Genomic DNA, 21,042 nt, shown 5'->3' with positions numbered 1-21,042 from the left:
GGGCCTACCCACCAAGTTTCATTCCCATACAACAGTTTTTACTAATTTGACCTCAGATGACCCCTGGGTGACCCCAAATGACCCCAAAATGACCTTCCAAAAATTTGGCTCTAAATGTTGACTGTACCTACCAAGTTTCATGGCCATATGACAGTTTTTGCTAATTTGACCTCAAATGACCCCTGCATGACCTCAGGTGACCTTGACCCACTAACCAATACAAACTTGTTTTGCCTAAGGTCAAGATGCACCCACCCACCAAGTTTGAGGAACATGCGACCCCTAGTCTCCGTGAAAACAGGTAAATAAGGAAAATGAGCCCCCTGACCTCAAATGACCTTTTACCTCAGTATATGACCTTGAACCTCACCCAAAAAAAAGTAGCCAGAGTTTTTGACCATGACCCACCTATCCTGAAAATCTGAAGTCAATCCGCCCATCCATGCCCGAGATATGGCATCTGGACGGAAGCACGGACATTGCAAAAACAGTATGCCTCGCGGTGGAGGCATAAAAATAACTTTATGTCAAACTTTCCTCTGTTGACCTACAAAGACAACAAATTTGACAGATTCCGTTTAGGTGCAAGTTGGGACATGTGTAATGCAAAAAAAAATCAGGTTTGAAAAAAAACCCAATTTCATATAATTATAAGATCATACATAATGGCTTTAAATGTAATATCCACAAGGTATTTGCCTACTTTACAGATTGTCACTGACCACTGTGGTCCCAATAATTCCTTTAAAAACTCAGTGGTAAAGAGTGAACAATTAACCAACCCATAGTGTTAGAATTAAACAAGACAACATATAAACAAAATCTGGCTGCCGCCACTGAAAAAAAGGTAAGGAAATGCGGATTTGAACACACTAACTTTAGTCGGATGCCTTATCCATTGATTAATGGACGTTTTAAACTCTACTAACTGAATGTAGACATTCAGGTTATACAAATAACCGATATTACGTAGGTACACAAGCACAGGAAATCAATATTTGATGCTTAATCGCTACCCCAGCATTAAACAGATAAGGAACATGTAGGTAATGAGGTTACGCATCCTGCACAAGAATAAATAAACAGCACATCAAGCCAATTAAGTATGCGGGATGATTGCCCACTACGAAAGGTAACTGAATATATTAAAAAGAAAAGAGTAAACAACTCTCAAGTGATTTACAGCTTAGAAGTGCACACCTACACACACCACAACAAACTTTTGCAGCCAGGATCAGATCCCCAAGTTTTATATGGGTAACAACATTGGTTTTTTTTCAAAGTAAACACACTGCTGAGGCACAAACTTGACCCTCAAGCACCATAAGTGCATAGATTGAGCATTCTTTACCACTGTCACCCTCATGTCCAGAACTCAACCATTTTCGCGATGTAAAATCCTGTGACGCTCTGCGCAATTTGCTTTTCTCCGTGCAATAAGATTTTCTTCCCACAATTGGATTTTTGTCTGCGCAATCCACTAATTTTATGCCAAATTTAAGCAAACTATATGTTTTTTTCTCCTTGCTTTCTGCCATTTTGCTCACAAAATATTATGTAAATGTCAAAACTCCCATGCAAATCCTTGTGCAATTCCTCACAAAATTTGCTATTTTTCTCTGCGCAATATGCCATTTTTACGTGCAATTTGCCTTTTTTTTGTGTGTGTGCAAATCATTTGGCCTTGGTCATGTCTTAAGCTGGCTCTAGAGCAAATAATTTTGATCAATATTGAAACAAACTGTTTTCAAAGCAACCTGATTGTTGACTCTGTGAATCTTTAAATAAAACCATGGATCAAAGTCTCTTTTCTGTTAATCGCTTAACTTCGTAATTTGCATTACTATCAACTCGCTGTCATTAACAATTTCAAGTGTTTGAAATGAAAGTACTTTACAAATGATAATGATAATATGCTGTCAAAATTCTGCATAAATTCAGTCGTTTTTTACTTTTACATTATGCTCTTTTTGTTGCACAAAACTATGCTAAGAGCCATATATCATGCAATTAAGAAACCCAAGAGTAGGCGGTGAAAAAAGAGCAACAAATGGAGGAAGTGAGCAACAAGAGAGTGCAAGAAAGAGAGAGAGGGGGCGACAGGCCAAGAGGAGAACAAATGGCACATAATTTTAAATAATTTATATCCACTTCTCTTTGTAAGTAAACAGATATAAAATTGAAAGCAAAATTTAATTTTGACGCTACTCAAATTTGGTACACTCAACGGAGCGCTTTCACTGACTCAACTGGTATCTTCAGCGGATGGTATTGACCTGTTGAAGATTTGTTGTTGCTAGTGATGTTGAGACATCTCCAATGAGTCACAGGTGTAGATGACATCAAACAAGAAGATGTCGTGGTTCCGGAATCAAGGGGGGTGTCCCAACATCTTCTTGTTTGACATCATTTGTGACGTCATCGGAGGTGGCTCAATATCACAAGCAACAACAAATCTTCAGAGCAATAACATCCGCATGACCCGGTGTGTATGAATATACATCATTATAGGTCAAAACTGTATTTTATACCAAACAGAAAAGACATAAAATAAAAAAAGTATGCCAAGTGTATTGAATGTGTCAAATAATTGCACTATTTGAGCGCAGGGCTGTCAACTCTCATGCATTGACCGTGAGTCTCACGCATTCGGTCATTTTCTCACGGTCTCACGGCAAGGTAGTATAATCTCACGCCTAGGTAGTAAATCTCACGCAAAGAGCCGTCAAATGAGTAAAATCTCACGTATCGTAAAAATAATTTGTTGTCCCTACCCCCCAACATCAACATCTCAGCACACATGCTTTGTCCAATGTCACCAAGTTAATATACATTTAAAAAATTTTAAACATGCCCATACATATGGCATAAGTTAACTTAATATTTTGCTTTTTATATTACTTGTTTTGTTATGCATAGTGTATCATTTTAATTTCAGGATGAGTTAAAAAAAATTATTGATTTCACAAAAAAGTTGTTCTCTATATATTAAAAAAAAAAGTGTGTGTCCCCCACACACACACAGAGCAAAATGATTGTTTCAGGGCTGTTACCTCTCACGCATTCGGTGTAAGTCTCACCAATTTTTACATATTTGGGCCCTTTTTAACACTTGTACACCAGGGTAGTAAAATGTCACACATTGTCAAAATATTGTTCGCAAAATTTAGTTCGAGACAAATGTTTTTGTCCCACTTGAATTTCCCTGTTTTTAGATTCTAAAGTGCCCTGGCTACAAAAATCAGGGTCAACAACAATATTTCTTTCCCACTACCCCCCTGTTTGAATATCTCATGCTAAACAATTGCAAAAAGTTGAAAGCCCTGGGTTAACAGAGTTCTGTGATAAGGAAACATGACAGAATCTAGCATCTCCAATCTAAATCTATGAGGTACACTTACCTTGATATTATTGGAATCTGTCAGGAACATGGCAAGTCTGTCAATACCCATACCCCAACCACCTGTAGGGGGTAGACCATATTCCAAAGCAGTACAGAAATTCTCATCAACCATCTGGGCTTCATCATCACCAGCTGCCTTGTCCTATCAAAGCAAACAAAATATTATATTTTAATGGCCATATTATTTAAAATTTAATAGGTGGACCCCGGGTTGCTCACCAAAATCCCTTCCCACAAGGCAATAGGCGTATTGCACAACAATAGATACAACTCCAAGAGTAATCCACCTCCTTTGTTCTTGCAATACATATTACCGGTATATTGCAGGAAAGAATTTTGGTCAAATTGATTTCAAGAGAAAAAACCCAGGATCCAAATATTTCATACCTTTTCCACTGGGAAGCATGTTGAGTGCTAAACCAGATTCCTAGAAATACAGAAATTCTTATCAACCACAGGCATCATCATTACCAGATGAACCAACTTGAATTCTGCATGCAAATAATCATGATTGCAGTTTACCTATCTGTGGAGCTGATCCTGGCTACAAAGGTTACTTCAGATGTAGGCTGATTAGAGTAATGAAGGCACATGTACAGTGTACATGTGCCTTCATGAAGCGAACAGCCCATTAGTCCGAAGAGGGTTAAAGTTTTATGTTAGGATTAGGGTTAGGGACAGGGTTAGGGTTAATATTAGGGTTAGGTATGTGTTACAATTAGAGTTATGGTTAGGTTTTGGGTTAGGGTTATGTTTAGGGTTAGGATTAGGGCTAAGTTAGGGTTAGGGAGATATTTAGGGCTAGGATAAGGGTTGGGTTCATAACTAAGTTACTGGGTTTTCTAACTATACTAGAAATTTCTAGTGAATGAACACAGTCTGACATAGCGTGACAGTGGCATAGCGTCGGACATCACATTGGGGTGAGCACCGACCATGATTGGGGGGCACCGGATCTGATTGGGGGCACAAGCCGATTCGGCAATTTTCCTATGGGATTTTATAAAATTTCAGATCGATTGGGGGCATGTGTGCCCCCACCCCGTGCCCCTATGATGCTACGCCACTGTAGCGTGATGATTTTCTGTGTACACTGCGCGATGTACGCCAGCATGTGCGACTGCGTACATTACACGTAAGTGATTCCAACCATGCCAACTCACTCATGATTGGTTAGCATTTTAATTATTGTATCCAAGGTTGTGTGTTTGCTTTGTAGTTTGAAATACACGATATACGATCATGGTTGATTCGGTACAGCTGTTGAAAGCTGTGTTCGGTCAATTAAAATAACCCTTTGACTATCCAGGCAAAAAAAGGTAGAGGCGATCCTGTATATAAACAGTGATCGGAGTGCCCATCTCTGTTTTATTGGCGATTGGGCCAGACTCCTCCATGTAATGTTGCTATAGGGGGATCGCTACACCTCCTCTATAGCGAGTCTGTTACCTTCCCAGCATTTAAGAATGCTGGTACCCATTTATACACCTGGGTGGAGAGGAGTAATCAAGATAAAGTGCCTTACTCAAGGGCACAACACGATGGCGTTGCCGGGGCTCGAACCTGCAACCTTCCAATTATGAGTCAGAGACTGTTCCGCTCGGCCACCGCGTTATCCAACTGCAACCTTATGTTCAGCCACTTACTGCAACAAGTTTATTTTTTTAATTGTTACAAATTTGTAGATTTTTACCTTTGTAATTCTATTTACATGATCTGGTTTTCAAATTATATGCATATTGGTGATTAAAAACACTTCCTGTTGTCCTCTTGGTCTGTTTTGTATCTCATTTTTCCATGATCCTTGATTAACCAAATGAAAATCTATCAATCCGAGTAATCTTTATAAAAAAACCAGTCATTTGTTTTACTGTACAGCTCTGCCAGTAGCAACACTAATTCTTTGTCAAATCACTGCTTTACATAGTAAGTAGCAATTAATCTGCAAGACACCTACACAGAGATTTTAATCCTTGAAATGTGTGTTTTGAACATGTCGCTGAGTTTATACAGTGTCCCAAAAAGCAGGCCCTGTTATATTTCACCTTCCCTGTTTACATTGGGCAAAAAGTCGTAATCGATTTCACTCAAGTCATAATCAACTTAATTTGCATACCATAATCACTCGATAACAAGCATGTGCTTATTAACGAGAGCTTTTGAAAACATGCAAACATGAAGCGCACCATCCACAAAAGTGTAAAGGGTTTTGAGCAAACCATTGATACACATAGTTACCAGAGGTTATATATGAACAAGTAAACCTGCAAATTTGTGTCTCAACCCCATTAGCTCAGTTGGTAAAGCATCGGACTTTGGTACAATTTCAGAACAGCGGAGAGAGCGCAAGTTTGAATCTCGTCATAAAGTTCCAATGTGTTCAGTATTTCATTCTTTTTTTATTTCTTTTTGTCCCTTTTTGTAAAGTACAAATCTACATTTGGAATTTCATTAACATTTTTTGTGGGTTTTGTTGTTGTTGTGTTTTGTGTATTTTTTTTAATTAATTGTCAGTGGCTTCATATGCCAAACTTGCAACAAGATATTAACAAAACATTACTCTACACAATATCAAATCCGTTGGTTCGAAAGACGGGACTCAACAGCCTCCCTGTCCTCATCTCTGCAATAAAACCCCACATTACACCTCTGCATCATTCCTGTTCTTCAGATAATTATGTTTTCGCTTTCAGCACGACCTTGTTCTGGCAAATATGGATACGGCAGTCATCAAAATGACTGGCCACCACCGCTGACGCGTCTCTTTTCAAACTGGCCTTGCAGTCCGAACAGTCCAAGATGACAACAGCATTCTCGTTGTACGGGTTGTTACTATCTCTTAGAAGGTAATAACCTTCCCCATGCCATAATGTCACATCCCAACTTAGACAGCGGAACTCAGTCTTCACTGATAGTCAGTCATTTATCATTTGAAGACCGAGCTCTAATGATACATCCTCCGAGGAGCAGTTCAGACAATAGCTTGGGATTATTGGGGCAGAGGTTATCTTTTGCATCCTTTCATGACCACTGAAGTATAGTCAAGGACACTCCTCGAATTGAAACACTTGACACTTATGACAAAAGAATGTAAAACACAAATTTTATGTAATCCTGCTCTCAAGAATATGGGTGTTTTGAACAACGGCTAATCCCAACCACTAGAGGACGGAATATGAGCACCTTTATTGTGTGCGATAAAGTAGAAATGATGAAAAATCATTCCCAGCATCCTATTATATGTTCAAAGTTTTTGAAGGTGCTATTTTTTGTGACTAATCTTTGAAGGACATATAAAGCGCCCATATTTGAACAGAGATACCCAGCAGAGATCAGGAGAAGGTGCTACTTACTTGAAGTATAAAACGATTCGACTTTCCTGAATGTAAATTTAGAATCTAATTTAGTTGATTCAGTGTATAAACAATTACCAAACAAATCGATTCATGCTAATCCGTGGTCGTAATTCAAAATACAACTTTAATTAAATAGAGCACAAAAAGCACAACATTGTTACTTTTGTAGTAAGCTTGCTATACCCACCTTTGCCTGTTGTTCAAATCGTTCCCTCTGTATCATAGGATCATTCAACTCAGTGTAGGCATTGATGATCTCCTTCTTCATCACAAAACACTCAAAACGCTCTGTTAAACCTTTTGTGTTCCGATGCCTACAATGAGAAACAAAAAATAGTACATAACACTCCCATTCTAAAGTCTGGGTCAAAGCAAACAGTTACGTAATTTATACATTTGTGTATATTTATATGTTTGACCAGATCTCACAAACAAAAGACCAAATTTTGAGAGAAAGATACATAACATACCGTTAAATTTCTTGAAATGCAGGTTCTGAAGATATGACCCTAAATTGTGCCTCTACAGCACATCTTTATCTAGTATTAATCTACAGAAATAAACTCATGGAAAGGAAAATTGTACTTGAGTTATGATTATGAAACGTGTCTACAATTTCTTACCATTTTGCCAGTGGACTCATGATTTGAGGATGTTCTGTTATAAATGTGTCAACAGTATCTTACCATTTTGCCAATGAACTCATGATTTGAGGATGTTCTGTCATAAATGTGTCAACAGTATCTTACCATTTTGCCAATGGACTCATGATTTGAGGATGTTCTGTTATAAATGTCGGATGTATACATTCTTCTTCTATGTAATCACCAACAAGCTAACGACAAAGAAAAGAGAACATGAGATTGGAATTATATCAATACTACAACTATGCTGCACACAAAACATATCTTTTAACTTAAAACAAAGGCAATTTCTATAAAGTACCAAAATTAAAGCCACACTTAGTCACAATTTAGCTACATGTTTTTTTTTTTTTCATATTATTTAATAATATTCTGGAAAAGCTGGGGATTTCCAAATCCATAAATATATCTGACTGAATTTCTTGTTGAACCAACTTGATTTCGTAAGAGCAGATTCCCATCTTTCATGAAATATCTTTACATAAAGATCAAATCAAATTACTCAGGGCACATCATAACAGTGCCTGTATAGGTATTGCCAACCCTGGGTTTATAGACTTATGTATCAATGGTCAGTGCATCTTACCCTTCCAGATATATGATTCGTCAATCAAGCACACAGCGTCATTCATTGGGTGACTCTACACAGAGGCGAAATCCACATTAAAACATATTCCTGCGATGCGATCACCTCTTGTGTGTGCAGATGGCATCGCGCCCTACATGCATACACTGTAATGTGCTTACAAGAAACAAGCTCACTATGCTATCATTTCCTGAATGCACATTCCAGTGCCGTGTAGACACATATCAGCTGTGTATCCCAGTATATCGCATCAAAACATTTTAATGCGGATCTCGCTCTCATGTGAAGTCACCCATTATTTTCTAGATTATAAAACTGCATTACATTGGGCTATTCCAGTTGTAATCAATACACCCTATGGAAGACATGACCTTAATTGCCCACACAGGTGGTAAAGATTTCAAATGAGGTCGCCCATAGGTAAACCCATTTAAAATTCACACTCCCTAAGATCACATCTTCCATAAGGAATGTATGGATTTGAACTGGAATAGTCTATTTCGTCTCTCATACCTTGTCTAGTAGTCTTGCTGTGGTCCTGGGAGGTGGACATTCAACTTCATGCTTCACACACAAAGCATCTATCATCTTATTGGCCTCTGAAAATACAAAAACATTTCAACATTCACTGCAAAGTCATAAAGGATGGAAAGGGTAGCTCAGATGACCAAATATATAGGCCTAATGAATTAATAGAGAACAAACAATGAATAGGGAATGAAACGGCACACTCAACATTTCCAGTCTAGATTTAATTCCTCCAACTAAGCCAAACAGAACTACATCAGATTGCTTATGATTTTTTATAATTATAACCTGAGGCCCACACAGATTTTCAGTACAAAATAGTCGTGCTTTTTAACACCATCAAAAAGGGTTTTGCCTCTAATTGTTCATTGAAAGTTTGAAAATTGCTGTATAACAATTGTTTTGAAGTATGCACTTGTTATTCAGAGAAGCCAAATCTCACCTGGTGTGTGTAATGTCTCTGGAGCTGGGAACTTGGCATTGAGTCTGCGTTCCAACTCTGGTATCATTTGTACCCTGCGAAACGGAGGCTGGAAATCAACTTCTACTGCCTCCCCTTCTGGTCCATCAGGATGGAAGGTGATTTTAGTGGAACCGTTATTTAAGGACTTCACCATTCCTGCAAAAGAAAAAAGACAAGAGATGATGATATACACAAAATACTAATTGATCAAAAACTATCCACAGTAGTATCAACACAACCTTATTGATCACATTTACATAGAGCAGGGCTCATGCTTTTTGACCAACTTTACCATTGCACTCAAATGGACCAGTTGCTATGTTCATATATGTGACATGATCAAGGGGAATGAGTCGCATGTCGACCCTGGTCGAAAATGAGTTTTACACATGTTTCTAAAGAGGACATTTAGAGCTTTCAGCAACAGAAAACCCCATGTTGATACGACTTTTCTTTGCAAAGTTACATGAATTTATCAATCGCTGAAAACGATATAAAAACAGAATTTTAGTACTTTATTTGCCAATATCTCAAAATCAATAATAGCGACATCCAACACATTTCCCTTGATCGTGTCACATACAGCTAGCATGCTAGCATTTGTAACAGACCAAAGAAGAGCTGGACTGCATAGATATTAAAGGTTTATCAGGAACTGTTTACTGTGCAATGAGACCCCTTTCAGATTCCTTAGGATTTTGTTGAAGTATAAGAGATCACAGAAGTTTATTGTGTATGTGCACATATGTGTAGTATATCAAGAACAAGTCCCGCTTTGCATATTAACTCACCTGAGAGTAGTTTTTCTGTGATTTCCATCAGATCATTGTAGTCAGCATAAGCCATATAAAATTCACATGTTGTGAACTCTGGGTTGTGTGTCATATCAATGCCTTCATTGCGGAATAATCTACCAATTTCATAGACTCGCTGGATGCCTCCTACCACTAACATCTGCAATTAAAATTTCAACTTTTAATGAAAATTTAATATATTTAGGTCTAATGTTTAGGTCTGATCAAATGTAAACTATATTTCATTAGGTGAAGTCAATGCTTAAAATTATATACTAGAAGATCCTTAAAAATAAACAATTTTTACAAGCACTGTTGTCCAAGTTTCACCTAGTGGGTAGTCTCCTAGGCTAAAATATCCACACAAAAAACAATCTCTTACATTCATTAACTCTCTCCACGCGGGTGTCGATTGCAGAAGACAAGTTTAAAAAAAAAATTTAATTCAGTAATTTCGGAATTGTACATTTCCATGACTATATTTGGAATCAGAATGAAAAATGCAATAAAATGAGACAAACAAGCCTAGTATTGGTTCAGAGGATCAAGAGATAGCTCTAGATATTTTGAGAAAATATTTCATAACTTGGGACTTTTCATGTTGCAGGCTATGGCTAGCACGCAGAGCATTAAAGTCAACCAAGCAAACATCACTCAACCCAATTACTTCACAAATTCAACAAACCCCTTAAGGTTACCCATCACATTAGGGTTGTACATGCATGTAGTGTCAGGATATAGGGTTTGGGTTGGTATTTAGGATTAGGGTTAGAGTTATCAGTTAAATTTTGGGAGATATTCCAGCTACTCAATGACAATCTGATGAATTTTTATACAATCACCTCATATCAGGTGTTAGGTGGGCCAACATTTGTTACCTACAAAAGCTCAATTCACAACTTACAACTGATCTGATGTTTGATTTAATAGGGTATTACATAGGGTTTAATTGCTTTACCTTGAGATACAATTCATCAGGAGCTACTCTCATGTAGAGGTCCATATTCAACGCATTGTGATGTGTAATGAATGGTTTAATTGCTTTACCTTGAGATACAATTCAGGAGCTACCCTCATGTAGAGGTCCATATTCAACTCATTGTGATGTGTAATGAATGGTTTAATTGCTTTACCTTGAGATACAATTCAGGAGCTACTCTCATGTAGAGGTCCATATTCAACTCATTATGATGTGCAGTGCTGTACGGTGCATAAATTGATTGAGGAGCCAATGGCTCCTAACTTTATAAATTTAGGCGCCCAAATTTTGCTCCCAGGTAAAAAATCTGAGGTGCCAACGTAAACTGAACAGCCACGTGTGTTGAATGTTCATAGCTGCTGTACTCTGATCTACATATTCCCATTGAACGCTACATACTTCATACGCAGCATGTACAGTGTAGGCCTATATGTTTTCCAGGAAGTCCCCATTGAGACATGATGATAAATGCATATTCATAGCATACATTGAATGCTACATTACATACATGTTTTGTTTTTGGCGATTAAAAGCTTCAGCAGTTGGTCGCCATTGGCGCCAGGGATTGAATATTTAGTCGCCATCAGCAAAAATCTAGTCGCCAATGCGCCTAAAATGGTCGCACCGTACAGCACTGATGATGTGTCATGAATGGTTTAATTGCTTTACCTTGAGATACAATTCAGGAGCTACCCTCATGTAGAGGTCCATATTCAACTCATTGTGATGTGTAATGAATGGTTTAATTGCTTTACCTTGAGATACAATTCAGGAGCTACTCTCATGTAGAGGTCCATATTCAACTCATTGTGATGGGTAATGAATGGTTTAGCTGTGGCGCCACCTGCTATCATATTCATCATTGGTGTTTCAACCTGATAAAGATACAAAGTGACACACAACTGTGAAATTATTCTGCAGACATTCTTCAATGTGTTATGTTATCTGTTTAAATTTTTGTTCACATCTGATTTCACAGAAGTCTACAATATAAATATAGCTCTTTCCATAAGGACGTAATTTGCAACTATGCTCTAACTAGATCCCCTGTTGTGGATGCAATTTCTTTTCTTTTCTTTTTTGTAACTCATTTTTGTCAAATTTGCTTTATGTAACTCAGAATAAAGCAAAATTTAGCATCAAAAATGATTTCTCTCAAAATTAACTGATTTTACAAAATATCACAGCCTGGACTTGCCTAACATAAACCTCTTTTACCACCAAAACTGAAACATTTAAACAATTCACGAACTCTGTTGTTTCAACTTTACTGATGCCTTATATACTGCTGAGGCAAACAAATTCCTGAACGCTCTTGTTTCAACTTTACTGATGCTATATTCATTGCTGAGGGAAGCAGGGAGTGGTTAAACAGGACTTAAATGATCTAGAGCAACTATACCGTGTGTCATAAGTCTGCTCGCCCCCCCCCCCCTAAGAAAACCAATTTAACATGTTTTAAATTAAACTTCCACAATTAATTTCATATTAATTTGTTACTTTTTATTGTTTTAGATTAATATAAATGTCACTTAGCAATTTATTTGAAGTTGTTGTCTCTTTATGGTTGATAACCTCCGTAGATATGCAAACCTCTGTTATTGTTGTTTTTTCATTGAAATCATTGAGACCTTTAAATCTGTCAAAACATACAAAATTAGCTCTAAAAAATCTACAACAACGGCCGACATATTTTTTTGCGCAGCAATGAGTCTAAGGGTTGATTGCAGCTAGTAGCCCAAAGGCAAATAAACAGAGGGGGTTCTTCCATATTGATGCTATACTCCAGGGGAAGTCGGAATATAGGCGGAACAGACTTATGACACACCGTATAGCTCCCAAATAGCTCTACATAATCACTTTTCCAGCAGCAATCTTGAACAGAATCTTGACAATCGTAGGAAGCAGCAACCAATCCCACGGGAAAAGTGGATCCTAATGGTCATTCTGAAGAAGCCATCAGCCAAGATGGTGAAAGTCTAAAACTAGTGAGCATTTTTGAATTTGTCAAAAAATCTAATCAAGTTTAATTTCTACAATCCTACAAATGCATCTATTTCTTGAGAGACATAGGATTTGATTTAGATGCAGTGTGGGACATCCTCATTAAACCCAGCAAACCAGCATGTTTGAGCCACCTATTTCCAAATCAACCACCAATAGCCGGATGATGGGAAGTCTGCAGAACTATTTCAAGTAAACTGTTAGTAGTGTACATGTAGATACTTGTGAGTTACTATAATTCATTTACTGTTGTGTCTCGGTTTCAGCAAATGCTCTCCACAATAACACCTTGAAATTGTCTTATAGTATTTCCTGCAAAATATCTCACCTCTAAAAATCCAAGTTCATCAAAAAACTTGCGTACATATGCTATAATACGTGCTCTGGTGATAAATTTGTTCCTCACATAATCGTTGAGGATCAGGTCCAAGTATCGCTGCCTGTACCTTGTTTCCTATACAAAGAGAAAGAGAAAACCCAATATCAATGCATAAATTGATAAGAACTTACATTCCAGGGTCGGATTTAAGCGGTGGCACTACGCCAGTGGATTTTGTGGCGGACCAGTACATATACAACAATCATATTCAACAATCCTGGTCCGACTGGCCAGTAGAATTTTGAGATGATAATGAGTCAAGACTATAATGAAAATAAGTGAAGGACATTTGGGACAGTTTCTGGTATACCTCTGTGTAATTTATATTTGATTCTAATGCAAGTAAAATAACATAAAAATCAAGTAATCCCAACAGAAGTTTTGTTTATTCAGGCTGTAATCTTACATCTCTATGACATTCATGGTCATATACAGGACATTCGGTGCAAAAAACAAACTACTTTTGGCCTATTACATCAACCTGGACATTCCTCCCAATTACTTATTTATATAGAATTTTTGTCAAGACTAAAAGAAAAGTTAAGTTTTTCTGCTGACAGTTACGGCACAAACCTTCTAGCTTTCTCAAAGCGTTGATTTTATTGATCCACCTGCAGTTTGGCATCAGAAGATAACTCATATTTTTCTTACAACTCCATACGAGCATTGTTTTGCCATGCAACCCCAATTTAAAGTCCTGTTTCATTTAAATGATATGAACAAAAAAGATGTTGTTCCACCCAAAAGCGTTTTACATTTCTATGGACCATGGGCAGCGATACACCTTCTTGCTTCTAGTATCCAAACCAATGGACCGATTAATGTTTGGGTGGTAGTGGTACTCCTCCAAGACAAAAATTAGTTATACTTGAGTAGTATTTGGTATCTTCACTCATACCCTACCTTATCTTTGAGACCATAGTGTAAATGAGGCAGCATGTGTAGACACGGGGATAGTAATGTCATCTCTGTTGGCATAATGCTTAACTCGCCTTTCTTCGTCTTACCTGAGTGCAAACAATCAAAAATACAATTTAATCAAAATTTGTACCCTGAAAGAGGTTGCAAATTGACTTACTTGGAAGGGCTAAAACTCCTAAAAGTGTACTTTTTGTGGAATTTTGTCATCAATATGCATCCCTCCCCTATAGCATCCCCTCCAATATCAAATAATGAGCAATATGTGCTCTGCCAAGAAAACAGTCAATTATTCACAATCAAGGTAGTAATTAACTGGCATTTAATCTCTCTCTTTCTTTCAGTAAGAATGGAATCAAACTTCTCATATTCACAAAGAGTCTGTTTACATTTTTAGCATTTAGCAGGTATCCATTTACACACCTGGGTAGAGAGGAGCAATCAAGGTATAAGTGTGCTGGGGCTGTAACTCTGATCTTTATGATTTTGAGTCATGGGCTGTACCACCAGTTCACACATGCCCTTAGTATTACAACTGGAGCCTGGTACATTGCATGTATAGCACATATACTTATGACAGTTTTAAACCAAATGTTAGTAAATTGCTACACAAAATTTCACAATAAATTCAATACCTGAATAAAATCACATCTTACCTGGATGACCTTTGACACCAATTATGTCCCCTCTTCTAATCTTATCATTTATTCTATTAAATTCTTCTTCTGATGGAAAGTTCCTATAAAAAACCACAATACAATGTAACTGTTAGCCTACAAATCAAGATATCTTATCACATAGAAAGACATTTCAAATGCATCTTTACTGAGTCAGCATTCTATACTAATTCTTTGGTATAGATAGATTTAAACAGGTGAATCATTTTTGAAGGCCACAATATGAGCTTCTGGTAGCACACATAGCATGTGCATGTCTGGATCATGCTGCACAATTGGGATTTTCATGATTATACTGATAAATGTAAATGACAGAAAAAAACTAGAATCTTACTGTAACTGTGCCATGACTTGAAGTTTGAGTCCATCTGCTCTGAGATCATAGAAGAGTAGTTTGTTACCAGATGCCCTCTTTGCATGCACACGACCTGTGTAGAGAGTAAGTAGACATTCATTTGCTAAAATGACTTGAGATGATGAAGAAGCACAAGGTATTCATCACTTGTATTGAAATACAGTTTGTAAAGTTATTATGTACTCTTCGAAGTTCATATGAGGCCAAATTTTAACCAAAACCCTTAAATAGTTGATGAACAGATGCCGACTGATGGACGGACACACAACTCGTGATGCCATACATGTAAGGTCTTTTCCTTCCTTCAGACAACCCAAGAAGCATACACTCAATCCCCTTCAAAACTTGTTATAAGAACTGGCAATAATTACTACCGTACACATATTTGCATGTCTCACCTGATAATGAAACAACATCGCTGTGTGCTTGGCCTACGTCTATACTGCCATAGGTCTCAATGAAATGCTCAAACCCTATAGACACATGGTACTTGTGTGGGTATGGTGGTTCACTGGTGTCCTTGAGGTTTCTGACGGCTTGAGACCGGATCTTGAAGTACTCCTATGGATATATGTTAACAAAGGCAAAACAAGATGTTGAAACATCCATTTAATATAAGTCATGAACCAGACTTACTTCTCAACACCTTATATAAATATTTGATGGCCTACAATTACCCTTTACAAGGAGTGCATAACCATGAGATAAACACTTTTTAATTTGATCTGAACAGAACTGCTCAGCTGCTGTAACAGTGATTTCCAACAAATGTCATCACTGGTGAATATATATTTATTTATTAATTTATTTATAACATTCGGCTGATACCAGGCAAAGCCCAATAGTGCTCAGATGCTACTAAAAAAAGAGATGCCAACCGAATATGATGGCCGACCAGAGATATGGGAAATCCGATTTTGGAAGCAGGAAAACTGGAGCACCCAGAGTAAAACTGAGAGGACGAACATGGATCGGCAACCAAACTCACATGTGGCAATGCAGGGGATTGAACCTGGGCCGCAGCATATAAATTATAATAATTATGTTCACCAACTGACATTTTGAATGGTATGAAATTATACAGAACATGAATGTCTTTTGGCAGTTTTGTGCAACTTCTCAGTAGCTTGCCAACATTTGTCATTCTGGCCAAACATGTATACTTTTGGACAAGTGATGTTTAGATGCATAGGTCTACTCCAAAGAAGTTGCCTGGACTTGTACAGTCCTCCTCTAACTTTACACTGCATGCTTAAAAGGGCATTTCGTGAAAAGTTGAGATTTTTATATCACTGGAAACCTCTGGCTACATAATGTTTATGTTCAAAAAAATTCTTGCTGATTAATTCGTTTTGCCAAGGTATCGTGAAATTTGAATTTCGTTCTTGTCTATGGAGCAGTGTAATACACATAATCATGCATAACTCGCAAACGCAAAATCGGAATCAACTGGAATTTGTGGATATCTAGAGGATGCTAGGATCACAAAATCCTCCTTTAATTGTACAATGTACCTAAATCATTATGCAGATAGAAGACACTTGAGTCATTAGATGTCAAAGCATAACCTTTTTATAACAGATTATTACTGACCCTGGGATCCAAAGATTCTTCATCTTCCACAGCTGTTGCCTTTTTCTTCTGCTGTACACCTTGCTCTGCCTGTGTAGCAGCCAAAGCCTTTGCTTTCTCCTCCTTTTCTTGAGCCTTCTTGGCTGCCTTGGCTCGCCTCTTCTGTTCACTGTAATATCACAGACCCAACAAGTCAAATTAATTCATAAAACACCATATTATTTGTAAATAATACATGGACCCATGTAGGGATATTATGACTGCTTGTAATGGAAAGGCTCGGCAGCTAATATCAATATCATGCTTTCCCATAATTTTATTTTCTCAGGTTATTACAAATTCTTCCGAAATTAGTCTCCATTTGAAAAATACACAAGCTGGTAGCTGTCTTGTTGGTTAGGGTGGTGACCATACATGTACATGTACATATGTGTAGTTTATCCTGTGATGCTAGTACAGGGTGTCCCAAAACATGTTACATGTAGAAAATGAAATGTTGCAATGCAAAACAAAATGTAATTTTTTGGTCTGCTGAGTATGAACTTTGTATCTTAAAAGCAACTTAACTTTTATGTATGAGCGCAAGACGACAGGGCCCAGGGGTTTCAAGAGTGGATGACTAACCATCAACAATTCAACATGTATCGTACAACGAAAGTTCTGAACTTGACATAGTTTGTAGAGGATCAGGATACATTTGGTCGTAAATAGGAAATTTATAATTTGACATTTACATGCATTTTCAAAAATCAACATGTACAATGTAATACATTTTTTTAGACACCATGTACTTGGGATGATCATGATGATATGGTTTTTTATTTTATCATCATCTGGATACTCCAGAGACACTATGCAATGCACAGATTACTTGAACCATTATATTATAATATATTTTACAGTTGCAGACTACATTTGAGATGACCTGACTCCCAACATGGCTATTTAATTTTAAATTCAAAACTTTAACACTGAAAAAAAACACAACAAGAAGAAACAAGGAAAGATGTACGCCCTTGTGGTAAACAAAAGAACAGATGCTCAATAAATTCCATTGCATTAAAGCTACATGCATGGACATAGATTTTCTGTCAGTTAATCATGATTTTTCTCTTGGCATGTAACATGCTGAAAAATTCAAATAACTTGAAGTCTTGAACAGATTAATCCAAACAAGTAGGCAGAAACTTGCATGGAAAACAAAACGAGGATTCGAGGAATGGAGGGAGCCAGGTCAGAAACTGACCTTTTAGAAATGTCCGAGGAGTCTGAACTCCATTTGACCAAAGCAGGCAGTGACCTTTGACCTGACGTGCGAGGCAACAGGGCGGATCTATGCTTTGTGCATAAACTGGTGATGTATTTACATTGAGACAGGAGGCCATAACAGGAAATTGTCCCTCTTGTTAACATTGCGCTCCCAAAAAGTTTGACTTCTTTTACAACAAAGGCAGTGTCGTTTTCTTGTCAATTCTTGTTGTGCTACCTAAATTCAAAGAATAACACAAAGCATGGTACAGTGTAGTAGCAGTAGGAAGCAAGAAAACAGTGCAAAACGCAAGGCATTATTTATAGCCAGAAGGGTGTCCAGGCAGTGTCATTTGGACACCCTATTTTCAATTTGGACCAGGGGTAGCATCAAGGCCCAAAAGTCGGGGGTTGTTTTCCCGTGTTTTTCACGCCCAAACTTGCAGAAAATCCAAATACATGGGGTGAAAATTAAATCTCGGGGGTGAAAAATATTTTGCAGTGTAGTCAGGGGTAGGAGTAAGGTCCAAAAGTAGAGGGTCAGAGTTCACCCCCGAGCTTGCACATATTCCCAATATAGAGGGTGAAAAATTAATATTTTTTTAATTTAGGGGGTTAATGCTACCCCTGATTTGGACACCCTAAAATTCTGCTTTTTATTATAATGGGAGTGAATAGGAAGACCCTGATTTTGTAGAAAATAAGGTATTTTTGACCATTTGGACACCTTGAAGACACCTCTCTGGCTAATGCCTTGGCAGAAAGTACATGTACCTGAAACTCAATTGAGGATCTAATCAGGAGATGGGGGTAATTTAATTTTTTGTTCTTACTGTGTAATTCATAAAATAAAGCTACAGGATGGAAGAGTTGCAAGAATTGTTCATTGCCAGTTCATATCGCTTTCATGGTATTCCCGCAGCGTGTTGTGCCATCGTGTAGGTTGCCGAATTTTGCACCCGGATCGTCACAAAATTTGCCAGGTTTGCGGAACGATTTGGGGGGGGGGCATGCCTCCAAAAACCGCGGGAACGGCGTTCCCAGAAAGGTCACAGAGGTCACAGAAAAAAAAATTGCAAAAAATAAAAATAAAAAATAAAAAATAATTTTTTTTCCAAAGTTTTCGGCGACCTTGGAGAACCACTGGACCTATTATGAAACTTCAGGATCATTCACAGTTAATTTAAAAAAGAAAAAAATCAGAAAAAATTACGAAAAAATTAGTTTGTTATCCTGTATATGCAAACCATTAACTAATGTTTATTTCTTCATCTATTTTCCATGCATTTATTAGGGATGACCAATGAACCATCAACTTGATTAGAACGCTCCCATAGACATGCAAGGAGCTCAACTGTGCACTGCTTGCACAGACATTTCTAAATTGATCTCATTCTTTTATTTATCAATATTTTTCTGTAAAAATTGGGAAAGTGAATGCCAATTATATTTTGTAACTATCTTGCAAATTACAGCAACACAACTTATTTCATTTTCCTATAAGTGCGAGTCAAAATTGGTCCATCGCCACAGTGCGTTTAATTGCCAGTGGCTGAGTTCAGCACTGCTCAAAAATGGCACAAAATATTCAGATTAATAATATCAGGTGAAAAATGTGGCCTACTGAGCTGTAATTTGGCAGAGTTGACAGTAATACCTCTATCATACCCTCTGTAAAAAGGAAAAAATATGAACAAGTAGATCTCGAGTTACAAATTAAATCACCAGCTTCCCTTTGGAATTTCCATACTCCTTTCAAATCATGCTAAGAAGACACCTTTCTGAACATAAATGTGAAGTTTCGTGCTCATTCGATGTATTTTTCACCTGATTTCAACCCTAAACGTTTTCTTATATTTAGGCCTATACCATCTACAACTTGCTGCTGGCTATACCTTGTTTAGAACTTTCAAAAGAAATACCTGAATGTGCAACCATAACTGTTTCAAAATAGCCCGCGAAAGTCATGCAGGTGACTCCGAGGTCATGCATTGAATTGATTTGAATGAAGAATACTACGGGAACCAGCACCTTTTGTTAGAGGTCACACATGAGCATGATGAGTGAAGTGCATACCTCTATTGTTGTGAATGAGTCAATGACCTTCAATGACACTTTAAGATTTTGTTTGCATACACCTACTAATTGGTCATATTAAACCCAATAACATTGAAATTTTTGGTTGTGAACAAAAAGTTCACCTAGACTAAGTGCAATTTTGATTTTGTGCCATATCAGCCATCTTGGATGATTTTTGGCAAATGTTCTCTAAATGCATGATTTCAATGCCTCGGTTTGAAAAAATACTTTATGCCATTGACTAGTAAAGTGCCATTTCATAAGAAACCCCTTTGATACTTTCACAATATGCTTGTTTCATGTTTGCATATATGTTAAAATAAAGAAATATATAAAGGTAAATATATGTTTATGCCAATTTTGCTCCCAATTGCTATTTTTGGACCATGTCATTTTATTTCGTTCCAATGACCGGTCAGAATGGGAAACTTTAAAAATTCATAATTCAAAAGTTTTTGACCGATTTTGACCATTTAACCACCAAAATACTTCTGTTGATGAGTTCTATCCAGAAAACAATCTTTTGTAGCAATAGGGACAACATGAAATTTTGATGGTTATCCCTACATTTATAACATGTGATAGATGAAGAGGTAAACACAAGTTAATGGTTTGCATATTAAGGATAACAAACTGTAATTTTTTCGTATTTTTTTTCCATTTTTTTTTTCAAATTATCTGTGAATAATCCTAACCCATCAGAATAGGTCCAGTGGTTCTTCAAAGTTGCAAAATACTTCTAAAAAATGTTTAAAAATAAATAAAAAATAGTTTTGAGTTTTGACAGTAATACTTTGAAATTTTAAGTTGTGTTTTTTGTGAAAAGGATGTAAATTTTTATAGAAAACTGTTCCAAAATAAGGCTCAGATTGCACGAGAGAGCATCTAAACCCTGAGAGCTTCCAGGGCCCTTAAGCGGGCCCTGGACCCCGGCCGTTAGGATTTCGCGCTCCGCGCTCGTGATGTCCACTACGCGCACATAGGCCTATTTCAGTTATTTCACAGAAAATTTTCAGCACTTGTCATTAAGTTCCCAGACAGCAGAAAATTTTCTGGA

The 21,042-nt window shown here is 37.3% G+C and overlaps 1 protein-coding gene across 2 annotated transcripts in view; it reads right to left on the bottom strand.

The window, feature by feature from the left end:
- LOC140151198 (lysine--tRNA ligase-like) overlaps positions 1-21,042 on the bottom strand; it is a 76,444-nt gene that overhangs the window by 35,328 nt on the left and 20,074 nt on the right. Inside the window, exons 2-15 of one of the 2 annotated variants that reach the window (XM_072173452.1) lie at positions 17,905-18,144; positions 16,680-16,827; positions 15,485-15,647; positions 15,066-15,159; positions 14,711-14,793; positions 14,040-14,143; positions 13,086-13,211; positions 11,509-11,628; positions 9,772-9,934; positions 8,960-9,136; positions 8,503-8,588; positions 7,509-7,594; positions 6,947-7,073; positions 3,402-3,545 (exon numbers count right to left, since the gene is read on the bottom strand). In XM_072173452.1, the coding sequence (XP_072029553.1) occupies positions 3,402-3,545; positions 6,947-7,073; positions 7,509-7,594; positions 8,503-8,588; positions 8,960-9,136; positions 9,772-9,934; positions 11,509-11,628; positions 13,086-13,211; positions 14,040-14,143; positions 14,711-14,793; positions 15,066-15,159; positions 15,485-15,647; positions 16,680-16,827; positions 17,905-18,071 (1,788 nt within the window). In that variant the 5' untranslated portion in view covers positions 18,072-18,144. The remainder of the gene's footprint in view (positions 1-3,401; positions 3,546-6,946; positions 7,074-7,508; positions 7,595-8,502; positions 8,589-8,959; positions 9,137-9,771; positions 9,935-11,508; positions 11,629-13,085; positions 13,212-14,039; positions 14,144-14,710; positions 14,794-15,065; positions 15,160-15,484; positions 15,648-16,679; positions 16,828-17,904; positions 18,145-21,042) is intronic. The other variant, XM_072173453.1, reaches the window with a different exon arrangement.

Source organism: Amphiura filiformis, chromosome 4 (assembly GCF_039555335.1).
Source record: "Amphiura filiformis chromosome 4, Afil_fr2py, whole genome shotgun sequence".
Classification (NCBI taxonomy): domain Eukaryota; kingdom Metazoa; phylum Echinodermata; class Ophiuroidea; order Amphilepidida; family Amphiuridae; genus Amphiura; species Amphiura filiformis.
The sequence above is the reverse complement of the archived record's forward strand: the minus strand, read 5'-3'. Positions and strand labels throughout refer to the sequence as shown.